Raw genomic sequence first — 16,755 nt, 5'->3', positions numbered from 1 at the left:
GTAACTGCGGCTGCCTCGCGGCCTAGCTGTTCTCTCCTCTCCTGTGGGCCTTCGGGTCCACCACCTGGTTCCAGCACCGTCAGCTGGTTCCGGGCCGAGCTTTTGGCTTAGGTGCCTCCTCCTGGGTATCCGAGTTCCGCCAACGCCAGGCGGTCCTTGGTAGTGCTTTTAAACGCGGGCACCTACAGCTTAGTAACCGGGTTCCAGCACCGTCAGCTGGTCCTCGGTCGTGCCATTGGCTCTTGCACACTGGGGCAACGCATCTGGGTTCCAGCACCGCTAGCTGGTTCTCGGCAGTGTTTTTGTCACGGGTACTCCCTCGTGCCCAGCCTGGTTCCAGCACCGTCAGCTGTTTCCGGGTACTGTCAAACTCACTGAGACACCTATGCTTGCCCCGTCGTGTTGCGGTCGGGTTAGCCAACTCCAGGGTGCCTCCAGTTTAGGAGCTTCCTATGTGGGCTGCATGAATTGGTAGTCAAGGCTGGTTCTGTAGTGCCAGTAGGCCCAGCTCCCCCTGTAGGACTGTTGGGGTTCGGTAACTGCGGCTGCCTCGCGGCCTAGCTGTTCTCTCCTCTCCTGTGGACCTTCGGGTCCACCACCTGGTTCCAGCACCGTCAGCTGGTTCTCGGCAGTGTCTTTTGCTCTTGTACCTTCTGCTCCCCATCCTGGTTCCAGTACCGTCAGCTGGTTCCGGGCAGAGCCTTTGGCTTAGGTGCCTCCTTCTGGGTATCCAAGTTCCACCAACGTCAGGTGGTCCTTGGTAGTGCTTTCAGGCACGGGTACCTCCTGCTTAGTAACCGGGTTCCAGTAACGTCAGCTGGTCCTCGGTAGTTCCATTGGCTCTTGGACCTTCGGCTACCCATCCGGGTACCAGTACCGTCAGCTGGTTCTCGGCAGTGTCTTTTGCTCTTGTACCTTCTGCTCCCCATCCTGGTTCCAGTACCGTCAGCTGGTTCCGGGCAGAGCCTTTGGCTTAGGTGCCTCCTTCTGGGTATCCGAGTTCCGCCAACGTCAGGCGGTCCTTGGTAGTGCTTTTTAGCACGGGTACCTCCTGCTTAGTAACCGGGTTCCAGTAACGTCAGCTGGTCCTCGGTAGTTCCATAGGCTCTTGAACCTTCGGGTAGCCATCCGAGTTCCAGTTCCATCAGCTGGTTATTGGCATTTTCTCAGCCTTCTTGTACATTCTGCTACATTTCCAAGTTGAAGACCCTAACGTCGACGACCCGGAAGACCACCCCGATGACGACGACGACGACGGCGGAGACGACGACGGCGGAGACGACGACACTGGAGACGACGACCCTGGAGACGACGACATGGAAGACCGAGAAGCAGAAGAACAAGAGGCTGCAGAACAAAGAGCAGAAGAACATTAAGCATAACACTTAATATCAGAGCAAAAGATATTATCTAAATTATATGCAGAAGAAGACTAAGCAGTGTATGGAGGTGAGTCCGTTCCTCCTCGTGGTGCCCCTGGATAAAGCCTGATGCTGCAGGCCAAACTGAACGCGGACAAATGTAACTTTTGTGACTGGCAGAACGGAAGGTGTAATCTTCCAACTTTTATAGATAACAACTACGGGAATGCCTGTCACAAATGAGAATATGATGAAGAAGTAGAATAGGAAGAATAATAACAGTTGAATAAAATGAATATGTAGAATAGGAAGAATAATAATAGTTGAATAAAATGAATATGAAGAATGTAATCCAAAAAAAAAAAGGTAAAGGATGAAGAAGAAGATGAATAAGGTGAAGAAGAAGTTGATGTCAAAGATGCTGATGATGATGAAGATGAAAGTGTGGGAAAAGTAAAAAAAAAAGAAGGGGAAGGGCGTGGAATAGTGAAACATCAATATCTGGCAAAATAAAAAAAAAATTTACATAGTCAATATCTTTGTCACTCCGAACGTCTTTAAAAAAAAAAAAAAAAACATGCTATTCTATTTGATTGGGCTAAACCTCTATGCCTTTAATGTCTCCGCCACCTCCCCAAATACATCCTGCATTATTCTTAGTTGTTTTCCTTCATGTAGAATGAACCTACAAGGCAAGAAAGGGTTTATTTTAATTCCGATATTTTGGTCCCATTGACTTGCATTGGGATCGGGTATCGGTATCGGCGATATCCGATATTTTTTGAATATCGGCCGATCCTATCCGATACCGATACTTTCCGATATCGGAAGGTATCGCTCAACACTACTCCTGACCCATAATTTGTAGTCTTTGACGTGGCAATTGGGCTCACATACATTGGCCAATTTATGCGTGAAGTACCTTCCTTTTTTCATAACAATTTTTGCAGATAAATATTTCATGTGTAAATTATATAGCGCTTTTTTCCTATTTTCTATGGCAGTAATGCATTTTCAATGTTCTAGAGTAATCATTCTTGGTAAACAATGGTGCAACCTTTATTGTTTTTTAAAAATATATATTGCAATTTTTTTTAAATACACGTAATACAAAAAACCCGATTTAAACAAAAGGTAATTTTCTGATTACAGCTTCCCTTTAAAGGAGATTTGTCTCTTTTGTCTGCCTTGATAAATAGTCGTATTTCATCTAACATAACAATTTTGAGCATATTTTCCTTGAGCTCTGTGTTCCCGTTATTCTTCATAGAAATACTGTATATGCAAAAATTGACAACTGGGTGTTACCAAATGTGGGTGTGTCCCTATACATTCTGATGCTATCCAATCACTATTAACAGCATGTGCGGGGCACAGTCCATTGACAAAGGGGATAGGAATAGGATGGGAAGTGGGCCTGTATGTATCAGATATTTATAGGATATACTATGGATATGCCATAAATGTCTAAAATGGGAATAATCTTGAAAAAATAAGTACATACATATTCCGAAAAGATTTTTTATTTCAGATGCATTACAGATTGAAAAATATGACTGCACTTTATTTTTATCCATGTTCTTACAATTTACAAAAGTTAATTTCTACCTTATAAACTTGACAACATGCAGTAATGCATATTTAATATGTTCCACTGTCAGTTATGCCTTACTCGTGATTTCACTTGATGTCATTTTCTGTATTATGATCAGCCTGAGCTCCAGGTTCCTGAGGCAGATGTCACACTGACTGATGACTACCTTTCGACTCCCTCTATGGGTATAGATGAGGAACAAACAAGTCATCAAGGACTCATATCAGCTAGGGAGGAATCCAGAAAATCATTGAAGGTGGAAGAAATGAGAGATGAAGCCAATGAAATCCATAAAGCATCTGCTCAGGTACAGGACCACATAGCTTCTCTCTCACATGCATTATATCTAAAGACTACAGTTGACATATTAGATCACTGTGGGGGCAGTCCAGGAATCCCCCTAGTAGTTGATGTTTGGGGGGTGGAAGAAGGATTAGTTAAATTGGATTTCAATATGCTGGTCAGGAGAAAAGCTGCTGCCAGAGAAGTCTGACTGAGGATTATTCATGTAAACCCTTGAAAATAAAGGTGCAAAAGTAATTTGCATGGCGCTGCGTACTACTTATGTAACTTTATTTTTCAGTACTTGTGGTAAAGTGATGTCATGTAGATACTTTCAGTTTTCAAAAGGTAAATTGGAAATCTTTTTGATTCCCTTAAAGGGAATTTTGTGTTTTTGCTATATAATCTGAAGACAGCAGGAGATAAAGGCTGAAACACAGAATTCAAGGTTGGGTCACTTGTCAAAGTGCGTGCTGTTGTTTACTAATTGTGAAGGATTTATCACTAAGGCCGGGTTCACACTTGCGTTTGGCTGGTCTGCGTATAGCTGCGTACTTCCTCCCTTAAGCTCCGCCTACGCTCCACCTACGTCCTGCTTCGACCTGCGTACCTATCTTTAACATTAGGTATGCAAGGACATATGTTGTATGCGGATGCGTCCGCATGCGGAGTTTTGACATGCCCGCCGAACGCAACATGTTGCATTTTCTTGCTGTTGGTGGGCACGTCAAAACGCCGCATGCGGACACATCCACATACAACGCATGTCCCTGCGTACCCAATGTTAAAGATAGGTACGCAGGATGCATGCGGAAGTAGGCGGAACTTGAGGGAAGAAGTTAGGAAGTTGGCGGAGCATAAGGGAGGAAGTACGCAGCCCTACGCACTCTACCCAAACGCAAGTGTGAAACTGGCCTAAGACATTAACAGCTGGCACCAGGCCCCCTTCCCGTACTTTAAACTGTTTGAAATACTCACCTCTCCTCGTTCCCCCCGGCTACATGTCCGGTCTCTCCCACATCTTCTGACGTCTCAGGGTAGAGGGCGTGATGATTACACTTCACCGCCCCCTCTGTGCTGACCAATGCAGAGAGCCAGAATAGGCTAAACACACCGGAGCTGAAGAGACCAGAGCTGAAGTCAGTGGGGAACGAGGAGGGGTACGTATTTGATTATTTTTTATGTATGAAGCCCATTTTGTATGGAGCATTATATGGGGCCTATTCTGTATGGAACATTATATGGAGCCCATACTGTATGGAGCACTATATTGGGCCCATTCTGTATGGAGCATTATATGGGGCCCATTCTGTATGAAGTATTATATGGGTCCCATTCTGTATGGAGCATTATATTGAGCCCATTCTGAATGGAGCATTATATGGGGCCCATTATTCTGTATGAAGAGATATATGGAATCCATTATTCTGTATCAAGCAATATATGGAGATCATTATAGTGTATGGAGCATTATATGGGGCCTATTATATACTGTATGGAGCAATATACGAGGCTCATTATATTGTATGTAGCAATATATGGGGTACATTACTCTGTATGGAGCAATATATGGGGCCCATTATTTTGTATGGAGTAGTTTATGGGGTCCAGTACTCTGTGTGGAGCATTATGGGGCCCATTATTTTGTATGGAGCAATATAAGGGGCCCATTATACCTTAAGGAGGACTATGTGGTGCCTATAATACCATATGGAGGACTATACTGTCCAGGCTAAAATGAAAACTTTTAAATTTCCCCAGGGCATGCACTGTGTGGTTTGAGAATTTGCCGGTTTCCGAGCTATTGTAGAATTTACAATAGATATCACTCATGTAATGTAAGAAATGAAATCTTTGGCATTGTATTATACCTATATTTCTCTGCGGTATCTGTGCATCATGAATCGTGGTATGTGTTAAAGGGGCACACTGAGACTCTTTTGCCCAAGGCCCACAAAAATCTAGAGCCGGCCCTGGATAAGCACCTCACAGTCTATGGACTTTGTACATGGAGAGCCTGATGTGGGAGGGGTTAGATGTGGTGTAGGCAGGGTTAGGCTTCTCAGCTTGGCTTCATTGCTAAATCTAAAAATTCTGATTGTGTCAGAATGGCTGCACCCAGTAAATTAAGTGATACATGTTTGGATTCAGCTTTTTTTTTACCTACGTCAGGCTGCTCTCAGATGAGTTAGCAAAAATCTTATGACAGATTCCCTTTAAATGGTTATTATTAAGTGCTTGAATGGGTAAAATTACAAAGACATGGGTAAAATTACAAAAACAAGCAAATTTGAAATTTACCGCTCATTAAAAATCCACTCCATGTTATTGTATGACCTACACAATTGCCCAATCTGGTTAACCTAGAGACATTTTTTCAAGGTTAATCTTGAGTTTAGAGATTTAATATAGGGAAGACAAGCGCCACGAATTAAGCTGGAAATACTGCAAAGAAATAAAGCAATGGGTGGCCTTGCAGTCCCGAATCTATGGGTTTATTATATGGCAGTTCAACTCATATTTGCGGGTGGGATGGTCCTGGGGGGTGGAAGAGCTCAGCGTCTCTTACTTTAGCACCGTCTTCAGTCAAATAAGCTAATAATAATATTATGATGGATTATGTTCTAATGAAATACCCTATGCGTTCAAGGGAAAAATGGGAGGGTGTGATAGGTCTTATCGAAGAAAGCCATTGGTTTGAAATTTTGGAAAAAGTTTCATAATTGTCCCTAAGCGAATCCCATAGATTATCTCAAATATATTTGCTGCACCTCCATTTTCTTACTATTGCACCAATAGTTGTCTCCTTTTTATCCAGTGTCTCACTTATAGTTTTGTAGCCCATTCCAGCTTTGTACAGGTCTATGATGTTGTCCCTGACATCCTTATAAAGCTATTTGGTCTTGCCCATGTTGTAGAGGTTAGAGTCTGACTGATTAATTGAGTCTGTGGACAGGAGTCTTTTATAAAGGTGACTATGTAAGACAGCTGTCTTTAATGCAGGTAAGGAGCGTCTAACTTGTCTGTAGGAGCCAGAACTCTTAATGGTTGGTAGAGGATCAAATACTTATTTCTCACTGCAAAATGCAAATAAATGTATATAATTTATACAATGTGATTTTCTGGATTTTATTTTTGATATTCTATCAATGTTAAAATTAACCTACACTTAAAATTATAGACTGTTCATGTCTTTGTCAGTGGGCAAACTTACAAAATCAGCAAGGGATCAAATACTTATTTCCTTCACTGTAACACATTATTCCTTGCTATTGGTTTTATTGCAGGATGCAGAATTCATTTCTAGCATTAGGTTAGAGAGTGATATTGAAATGTATTTGTCTCCACATTTACTACAATGTAGAAGTATCAACTTTTAGAGAGCGCAGAACAAGCCAGTTGTCGGGATCACACTCAGTCGGAGCAGCCTTTGGAAGTGGGAAATCACCAGAAATAATACACAAGACACGTCTTGTATAGTGTATCACTGGGAAGTCTCTGAAGCACGCCTGCCTTCAAAGTGCTATCCCTTCTTTATATAGTTGTTTTCAGTAGGTTTAGTGGTTATACAAGTTTTGCATGTTTAAACAAAGAGACAAAACAGGAAAGAATGAAAAGAAAAGAAAACAGTTTCGTGGGCGGCAGTTTCACAACAAACAGTACAAAGGCAATTCCACAGACAAGAAAAACAGGATTTCATACTATAGCTAAAATGTCCTTGAATGGACAGGTCAATATTTATCACAAATTCTTTTTTTTTATTTTTTGTTCATTGAGGTAATCATTTTTGTTCTGCTCTTCACAATCCTAACTTTGACATATTCCATTCAAAACCTTGTCGATCATTTTAGTCATTCTTTTTGTGATATTACAAAACGTATTATTTAACAAGTCATGCACTAATTTTCTATGATGTTGTACGAATCTATTGTTCAAAGGGGCTAGAGAATTCAGTCTTTTCTATGCCTCCGTTGAGGTTAACATTATTAACATCAATATCATGAGTCTTATACTGCTTTTTTGCAATGGCTTGCATGTATCCATGATGCCTTTCCTTCAAGCTTGACTGCTGTTGGAGTTGTTAACAGGACTTGGAAAGGTCCGTCAAATCTCGGTTCCAGAGTCTTTCTGGTGTGTCTTTTCACGTAGACTTGATCACCAGGTTCCAACTTGTGGCCTCCTTCGAGATTTTCTGGATCTGGAAGGGAAGCAAAAACTTGCGAATGCACTTTAGTTAAACGTTTTTGTAATTCTTGTACTTAAGCAGTTAAAGTCTCAGTATTCAACATCAGTTGTTGTGGAAAATAACAACCCAAATTTGCTGCTCTACCAAAAAGAATCTCATGTGGTGACAGCTTAGCCTTCCCCCTTGGGGTGTTTCGGATGGAATACAGGGCAAGTGGTAGACACTCGGTCCAAGGCTTTCCTGTTTCTGCCATGGCCTTCTGGATTTTTAATTTTATTGTCCCATTTAATCTTTCCACTTTACCTGAACTCTGTGGATGATATGGAGTGTGAAACTGGTTTTCTACTCCCAACATTTTCATAACATTCTGGAATATTTCCCCAGTAAAATGGGTACCCCTATCTGACTCGATCACCTCAGGCATGCCGTAACGGGGTATCAGTTCATGTGCTATTTTAATGGCAGTAGGTTTTGCTGAGGCTTTATGAACTGGATAAGCCTCTGGCCACCCTGAGAACATGTCCACACACACAAGCACATATTCGTATCCATTGTACCTAGGAAGTTGGATGTAGTCGATCTGGAGTCTTTGAAAGGGATACAGTGGTCTTACATGATGCTTGGTTGGGGTTTTAATGGCCTGACCTGGATTGTGTGCCAGGCATATAGCGCATGCAGCACACATGTTCCGAGCAAAATTACCAAAACCTGGAGCTAACCACCTTTCTTTTACCTTGAGCGTCATACCATTTGCCGACACATGCGTGGGTAGGTGGAGGTCACTTGCCACTGCGGGGTACCAGGCTCTGGGTAAACACAACAAAGTTCCTTTTTTCCATAATCCTTGGTGATCTTCTGCCCCTTTTTTCTGCCACTGCCCTCGTTCTTCGTCGTCTACCTGTTTCTGAGCTTCCTTCAATCTTTCCTCATCATCTTCAGAGCTATCTAGTGTGTGGGCATGATGTAAGGGTTTACGTGCTGCCTGTTTTGCTGCCTTATCGGCTTTATCGTTACCCCTGGCTTCCTCGGTGTCGAGTCTCACATGTGTAGCTACCTTTATCACCGCTATTTCTTTAGTTTCTTGTGCTGCCTCCAGAATCTGTCTAATGAGGGAGGCATGTTTAACAGGTTGGCCTGAAGCAGTCATATAACCTCTGGCTCTCCATATTACGCCAAAATCGAAAATAATGCCATGTGCATATCTAGAATCAGTGTATATGTTTGCTGTCTGATCTTTGGCTATTTTTAGAGCTTCAACTAATGCCGTAAGTTCTGCTTCTTGTGCAGACTGATTAGCAGGGAGAGGTTCTGCTTTCAGCACTTCATGCTGAGTTACTACCGCATAACCTGTATGAAATTGTCCATTCATATCTGCATATCTACTGCCATCTATGAAAAGTTCAAATGTAGCATTACAGACTGGCTTGTCACGTACATTACATAAGCCCTGAGTCTCTTGTTCCATTAATTGTACACAATCATGCATTGACTTTGATGGGTCAAAGGAGTTGGAGAGTGCAGTTGCAGTTCCCTCAGGTATGGTACCCCCCTCAGACTCTAAAGGGAGCAAAGACGCGAGATTAAGAGTCTGAATCCTGGCAAAGGAAATGTTGGGCGGCAGTAGTAGGGAACATTGGAGACGGAGGTGTCTGGCCATTGAAATATGTTTAGGTTGGACCTGGTTAAGAATGCCATGTACATCATGAGTGGTCTGAACTAGAAGTGGGTGATCAAGAACAATCTCAGAAGCTTTATCTAATAACAGTGAAATTGCGGCTACTACTCTTACACAAGAAGGTGCGGCTCTAGCTACAGGGTCCAGATGAGCTGATATGTATGCCACAGGTCTCTGTTTGTTTCCATGTTTTTGTGTGAGCACCCCTGTAGCATGTGAGGATATCTCAGCTGCCATCAATTGAAAAGGTTTAGTGTAGTCTGGGAGTCCCAAAGCCGGAGCTGATACCAGTGCTGTTTTCAAAGAGGAAAATGACTGTTTAGCCTCTTCACTGAGTGAATATGGTGTGTTGGCAATACAGTCATATAAAGGCTGCATGAGTTGACTTGCATGTATGATCCACTGTCTACAGTGTGAAACAATACCTAGGAAAGCACGCAGCTGTTTGTGATTCCTGGGTTCAAGCATGTTACGTATGGCTTCCGTACGTTGAGGTGTGAGGTGTCTGATGCCCTGTGATATGCAGTGACCTAAAAACACGACTGTTTGTTGACAAGCCTGGAGTTTCTGTCTATTTACTTTACAGCCTTCTTGCGCTAGGAAAATTAAGAAATTAACAGTTGAGGTAACTGCCGTCTGCTCATCAGGGCAACAAATAAGTAAGTCATCTACATACTGTAGAATGACTACTCCTGGTTCTGGGATGAAATTTTTTAGCACGGTCTGCATTGCTTCAGAGTACAAAGTTGGTGAGTGTACCATACCTTGTGGCAATCTTGTCCATGCTAATTGTTTACCCTTGAATGTAAAGGCAAACAAATGCCAACAGTTCTTATGTAGTGGCACAGAAAAAAATGCGTTTGATAAGTCAATTACCGTAAAATATGCAGCACTGCTGGGAATTTGAGACAGTAAGGTATGAGGATTCGGTACCACAGGGGTGACCGGTGCCAAAACCTTATTGATTTCCCGTAAGTCGTGCACCATGCGATATTTCACCATAGTTTCTTTGGAGGACACTTTCTTTTTAACAGGATATAAGGGTGTATTGGCGGGTGACCTGATTTCTACCAAAACACCTTGTAACACATAATCCTGAATTTGTTGAGAAATCGCCTGTTCTTGTTGGGCGCTGATGGGGTATTGCCTAAGCTGAGGTAATATGGTTCCCGGGGCAGTTTCTAACAGTATAGGAGCTACTGATAAAAATCCTACATCAGTGTCTCCTTTTGCCCATAGGCTGTCAGGAACCCGAGACAAGTCAATTTTTGCTTGTTGAGTGTAAATTTCGGGAAAATCCTCCATTGCCTGTATTCTAACATATGGTTCCAGAGTTTCTGCATCTTCAGGGATGGTCAGCATAACTGTGCCATCTTCTCTAAAATGGATGTTTGCATGCATTTTACTTAAGACATCAGTACCCAACAAGCAGGTAGGTGCACCTTTAGCAAATAAAAATTTGGATACAAAAGTTTTAGGGCCAAAGCTCACATTTAAAGGTTTTGTAAAGGGCAACGCCTGAATTTTACCATCATACCCTTCTGCATATGTAACCTTTGGGGATATATTGTCAGGATATGGTAAAAAGTCCTGATTTAAAATGGAGGATGTTGCTCCCGTATCTATCAGAAAAGGTACATTTTTACCCTCAACTTCAACTTGTATTATTGGTCTTCTAGAAGGAAGAGAGACCTGCATAACTATCAGTCATTCTGAGCTGTCTGTTTGATCAGGCACTGGGTTATTTATCCTATTTTTGGGTACAAAGGTTCCTGAATCTATATCTGCTTTTCTCTTCCTACATTCCCTTTGGAAATGTCCTGGCTTCTTACAGTAATGACAAGTAAACTTTTGATTAGCAGAGCCAGTATTAGCCTGTGCAATTCTTACTGGCTTAGAATTTTCTCTTAAGTCCATTTCTATCCCTACAGCTTTCTGTCTAGCCAGGTGTGGGTCTTCCAAGGTTCTCCAATCAGGGTTTGCGGCCTTAAGCTTTTCCTTCACTTTTGGAGACAATCCATCTATAAAGGTTTTTGTAACTAACCTCATCATTCCTGGAGCGGTTAGATCCATGCCTTCATCTCTGAAATTATTTTCTACACTTAAGGCCCCTTCACATTTAGCGACGCTGCAGCGATACCGACAACGATCCGAATCGCTGCAGCGTCGCTGTTTGGTCGCTGGAGAGCTGTCACACAGACCGCTCTCCAGCGACCAACGATGCCGGTAACCAGGGTAAACATCGGGTAACTAAGCGCAGGGCCGCGCTTAGTAACCCGATGTTTACCCTGGTTACCATGCTAAAAGTAAAAAAAAACAAACAGTACATACTTACCTACAGCCGTCTGTCCTCCAGCGCTGCGCTCTGCTTCTCTGCTCTCCTCCTGTACTGTCTGGGAGCTGGAAAGCAGAGCGGTGACGTCACCGCTCTGCTTTCCGTCTCACAGCCAGTACAGGAGGAGTGCAGAGCACAGCGCTGGAGGACAGACAGCGGTAGGTAAGTATGTACTGTTTGTTTTTTTTTACTTTTAGCATGGTAACCAGGGTAAACATCGGGTTACTAAGCGCGGCCCTGCGCTTAGTTACCCGATGTTTACCCTGGTTACCAGTGAAGACATCGCTGGATCGGTGTCACACACGCCGATCCAGCGATGTCAGCAGGAGTCCAGCGACGAAATAAAGTTCTGGACTTTATTCAGCGACCAACGATCTCCCAGTAGGGGCCTGATCGTTGGTCGCTGTCACACATAACGATTTCATTAACGATATCGTTGCTACGTCACAAATAGCAACGATATCGTTAACAATATCGTTATGTGTGAAGGTACCTTTAGATAATATTCGTCTACTGATTGTCCAGATTTCTGAGCCACCACTCCCGTTGTTCCTCTCTGCCTCTGTCTCTCCCTCATGAAAACCATTAAGTGATCTACAAATTGTGTACCTGATTCTATCGTTTGTAAGGCACCATCTCCTGCTTGGGGCCTATGTACCTGTAGATTTGCTAATAGCTCCTGGAAGAGTCCAGGAGTCATTTTCATTCTACATAATTCTTCTCCATCTGCCCAAACTCCAGCGTGAGTCTGCATAATTTGCTGTATATATTGTGCAAATCTACTGGACACTGGGTGGGATCTGGTGCGTTGTGCAAGAGAGACATGCCTTCAGCGGGGGACCAAGGGAAATATTGTCGAGTTTGGTGATATCTCGTTCCCATTACTCTGTCAGCACCAGGTTCCCTAAAGGGTCTTGGTACTACCCTAACAGGGGCAAGTACAGCGCCATGTCTAGGTGTACCACAGGCTAGGCAATCATTTCTCCAGTCTGGATTTTGTTGTCCACAGTGCGGACATACCCATCCTCCTGGTCCGGCTAAACTTTGAGGTGGTGTTTGGAGAAAAGATGGGGCATGTGGGTTAAGGTATGGGGGTGGGGTATTTTTAGATTCCACATTTTGTTTTTCTCCACAGCCTGTGGGTCTAATACACCACTTTTTACTCTGTTGATTATATGTCCATCCCTCATTTTCTGCTACCCTAGAGACATCAATCAATGCTTGGATCTGATCTATCCATTTCTTGTCTCTGATTATGCCTTTTTTCCTTTCCTGAATTCCTTCCCATAGTTTTCTACTAAAAGCTTCTGCCCTAGTAACTCCAAACTTACTAAAAATCTTTTTCAGCCCCTTAGTGGCATCTTCACCACTTCTCTCCTTTATGATAGTATAGATATCTAATTCTTCTGGTTCCGACTTTGTTTGCTTATTCCCCATTTTCTTATCCTGAGCTTTCTTGCCCTAGGTGGCGTTTGGGTATGAGAATACCTCGTTACCTTCTTCCTAAGGAGCTAGGATGTCTTTTTTCTTGCCCTAGGTGGCGTTTGGGTATGAGAATACCTCGTTACCTTCTTCCTAAGGAGCTAGGATGTTTAAACTGTGTTGATGTAAGAAAATCCTGATTCCTACACCTATAGCAAACAACACAAATGCAACCAGACAGAAAAAGAAAAAGAACATACAACGTATCTTGTCCCAGGCTAATTTATCTGTCCTGGGCTTATACTATCACATACAACGTATTCTTCTCCCAGGCTAATTTATCTGTCCTGGGCTCATACTATCATACACTTATCCGTCACCAGGTTTTTGTCAAAGACAGGATCAGAGATTGAACATAGGCGCGGAGGTCTCCCCGAAAGGACGCAACCACGTTGCCCAGTGGGACAGTCACTTCTTCTGTTTCAACCCCCTGGGCGGCTTATAGGGCTATTCCCAACTTCCACACACCTTCTATTCACATTCACTCTCATTCAATGCCGTACTCCGTGAGGTGATCAATTCCTAAATAGTTCAAGAACCCGAGCTATAGGTATCCTCCTCTACTAGAACTACCCGCTAAAGAACACGACACAGAAAATCTTACGGACAGTGCAGGGCAGATATAAGAGATCTAACAGTGTCTCTTACCTGGCCAGGTTTTTGTTCATCTGCCGTCCATTATCCCAGATTCTCTTTTCGTTCGTATTCTGCTGGTGTTCTTGAAGGAATACACAGACCTCGGGTCCCTGTTCAGGCGCCAGGAAATGTCGGGATCACACTCAGTCGGAGCAGCCTTTGGAAGTGGGAAATCACCAGAAATAATACACAAGACACGTCTTGTATAGTGTATCACTGGGAAGTCTCTGAAGCACGCCTGCCTTCAAAGTGCTATCCCTTCTTTATATAGTTGTTTTCAGTAGGTTTAGTGGTTATACAAGTTTTGCATGTTTAAACAAAGAGACAAAACAGGAAAGAAAGAAAAGAAAAGAAAACAGTTTTGTGGGCGGCAGTTTCACAACAAACAGTACAAAGGCAATTCCACAGACAAGAAAAACAGGATTTCATACTATAGCTAAAATGTCCTTGAATGGACAGGTCAATATTTATCACAAATTCTTTTTTTTTATTTTTTGTTCATTGAGGTAATCATTTTTGTTCTGCTCTTCACACAGTGATAAGTGAGTGTCCTATGCTAGTCTGCACTCTGCTGTGAACTCTGCAATCTGTCTATAATGTATCATAGGTTGAAGAAAGACCTAGGTCCATCACGTTCAACTGTTCTCCACCAATTATTCGTTTTGTCACTAATTATCTATAACCTGCAATGTTATTTGTATTGAGGAAATAATACATCCTTTGTATAAAAGCTGTTATAGTGTCTGCCATTACCACCCCTTGTGATTGGGCATTCCACAGTCTGACTGCTCTAATTGCCAAGAACCCTTTCCTATTTAGCTGCCGGAATCACCTCTTTTCCACGCGCAATGAGTGCACCCTGGTCCTTAGTATGGTCCTTGGAAGGAATAAGTCATGCGCCAGTCCGTTGTACTGACCACACACATATATTTATACATAGAAATGAGATCTCCTCTGAGACGTTTTTTTCTAAGCTAAACAAGCCCAACGTTTACAACCTCATATCTAATAATCTAATTCATTAACCCCTTTCTGACATCTGACGTAATAATCCGTCCCTGTACCCTGGGCCTATTTGATCAGGGATGGATTATTTCTAGTGATGATCGAATAGCTTCGGATAACAGCTTATCCAAATAGCTATAGAGCTTACCGAATAGCTGGATCTGTAACCTGGATTCCTGGAACGCTCCTGATAATCAGATGTTTGGTGCCGCAGCTGCATGTGTCGCGGCTGCGTGACAGTCATTACACATTCATGGAGAGCCCAGCAAAAAGGCTCTCCATGCATGTGTTGTGACTGTCACACATCCACAATTTTACCACACACGGAATGACATAACCCCCCAAAAGCAATATCTGAATTGCTGTTTTTTGTTCATTCTGCCTCCCAAAAATCGGAATAGAAAGCAATCAAAAAATGGCATATGCCCGAAAATGGTACCAATAAAAATGTCAACTCGTCCCGCAAAAAGCAATCTCTCACCTGACTTTGTGGGCCAAAATATGGAAATATTATAGCTCTCAAAATATGGTGATGCAAAAACTATCTTTTGCAATAAAAAGTGTCTCTTAGTGTGTGTGACAGCAACCAAACATAAAAACCCGATATAAATCTGGTATTGCTGTAATCGCACCGACCCGAAGAACAAAGTCATCTAATCACTTATACCACATGACGAACGGCGTAAAAAGTCAATAAAACCAATTCTTCACATGCAGTTGATTTTTAATTCTGCCTCCCAAAGATTGCAGTAAGGTTCGGTGCACATTTATTCTGCGCTGAGCGCTCACACCAGGGTTTCCGTGTAAATCTCTGAAATACGTGATTCAGACAGAACCTCTGGCTGAACATTCCTTATAATGAGGCAGATGAAGGCACTGTGAACGCTGTCTGACCTGTGATCTGGTGGTGTCCTTCTTCTTAGGATTGCATAAAAGTGCGATCAGGCACAGTTTTGTGCACTTCTGAAAAGAAGGACACCACTGAACAGAGGCCAGACAGAGTCCAGAGTAATTCTGCTGCTTCATTAAAGTGAATGGATCGGTCGGGGGTTTCATCTGAATAACGTCACTCAGAGATTTAGATGGAAACCCCAAAGTATGTGGTCAGCGTAGATCGCCAAATAAATGTGATCCCAAACGTTATGTAAAATGTTCCCAATAAAAGCTTCAACTCCGTCCACAAAAAAAGCAAGTCCCCACTCAGGTCTGTCATCTGTTAACGGAAATATAGGGGGCTTCCACTTTACTGGTAGCACAAAGGCTCTGGAAAAACAAAATGGCTCCTCAATCCTCATCCATCAAAAGAAATTCAGCAAATTCTCTGCTCTCAGATTCAAATGCCCCCCTCCCTTCTGAGCCCCACAGTACCTAAACCACATATTATGTCTACATTTGAAATTTCTGAAGCGATGAGAGCCCGCATAACTAGGCTGGGCATAACATATTGGTGACTACAACGTACTGGTCACTACAGCGTACTGGTCACTACAATGGCAGCTTGCAATTTTCACTCAGCAACATTCATTGCTGCTTGTTTCTGGAAAATACCAATAGAGTCAAAATCGTCACTACACCTGTAGATGAATTCCAGTTTCCAAAATGGGGTCACTTGAGGGGGGATTCTGCTCTTCTATCAATTAGCAAAATTGTGTATGGAGTCCGCAAGCTGTTCGAGGAAAATTTGTGCTCCATGAGGCAAATAACGCTCCATTCCTTCCGAGTCTCTCCGTATGTTAAGTAGTATTGTACAGCCACATATTCATATTGCCACGTTCAGAAGAAATTGTGGAACACATTTTGGTGCCATTATTACCAACTTCTTGTGTGAAAATGTAAAATCTGGGGCTAAAACAACATTTTGGTGGTAAAAATGTAGTTATTTTTTCTTCACTGCCCAATGGTATAAAAATTTGTAACACACCAGTGGTGTCAACATGATCACTGCATCCCTAGATGAATTCATTAAGAGGTGTAGTTTGTAAAATGGGGTCACTTATGGGGAGTTCTGCTGTTCTGGCACCTCATGGGCTCTTCCAGTGGGTCATGGCACCTGCAAACCACAACAGTAAAATCTGGTGCTCCTTGCTTTCTGAGCTTTGCACGGTGCCTGAAAAATATTTCCAGATTACATGTTGGGTATTGGCACACTCAGAAAAAAATGGCCCTCAGTTTGTTGTAAAAAAATTTCCTATTAGTCCT

The 16,755-nt window shown here is 42.8% G+C and overlaps 1 protein-coding gene across 1 annotated transcript in view; it reads left to right on the top strand.

The window, feature by feature from the left end:
• Positions 1-16,755, top strand: part of LOC138642473 (uncharacterized) — an 81,601-nt gene that overhangs the window by 35,114 nt on the left and 29,732 nt on the right. The window contains exon 3 of the mRNA XM_069730690.1: positions 3,074-3,262. Coding sequence (XP_069586791.1) covers positions 3,074-3,262 — 189 coding nt within the window. The remainder of the gene's footprint in view (positions 1-3,073; positions 3,263-16,755) is intronic.

The sequence above is a fragment of the Ranitomeya imitator genome, chromosome 1, assembly GCF_032444005.1.
Source record: "Ranitomeya imitator isolate aRanImi1 chromosome 1, aRanImi1.pri, whole genome shotgun sequence".
In the NCBI taxonomy this organism is placed as follows: domain Eukaryota; kingdom Metazoa; phylum Chordata; class Amphibia; order Anura; family Dendrobatidae; genus Ranitomeya; species Ranitomeya imitator.
This window is presented reverse-complemented; position numbering and strand designations above follow the sequence as displayed.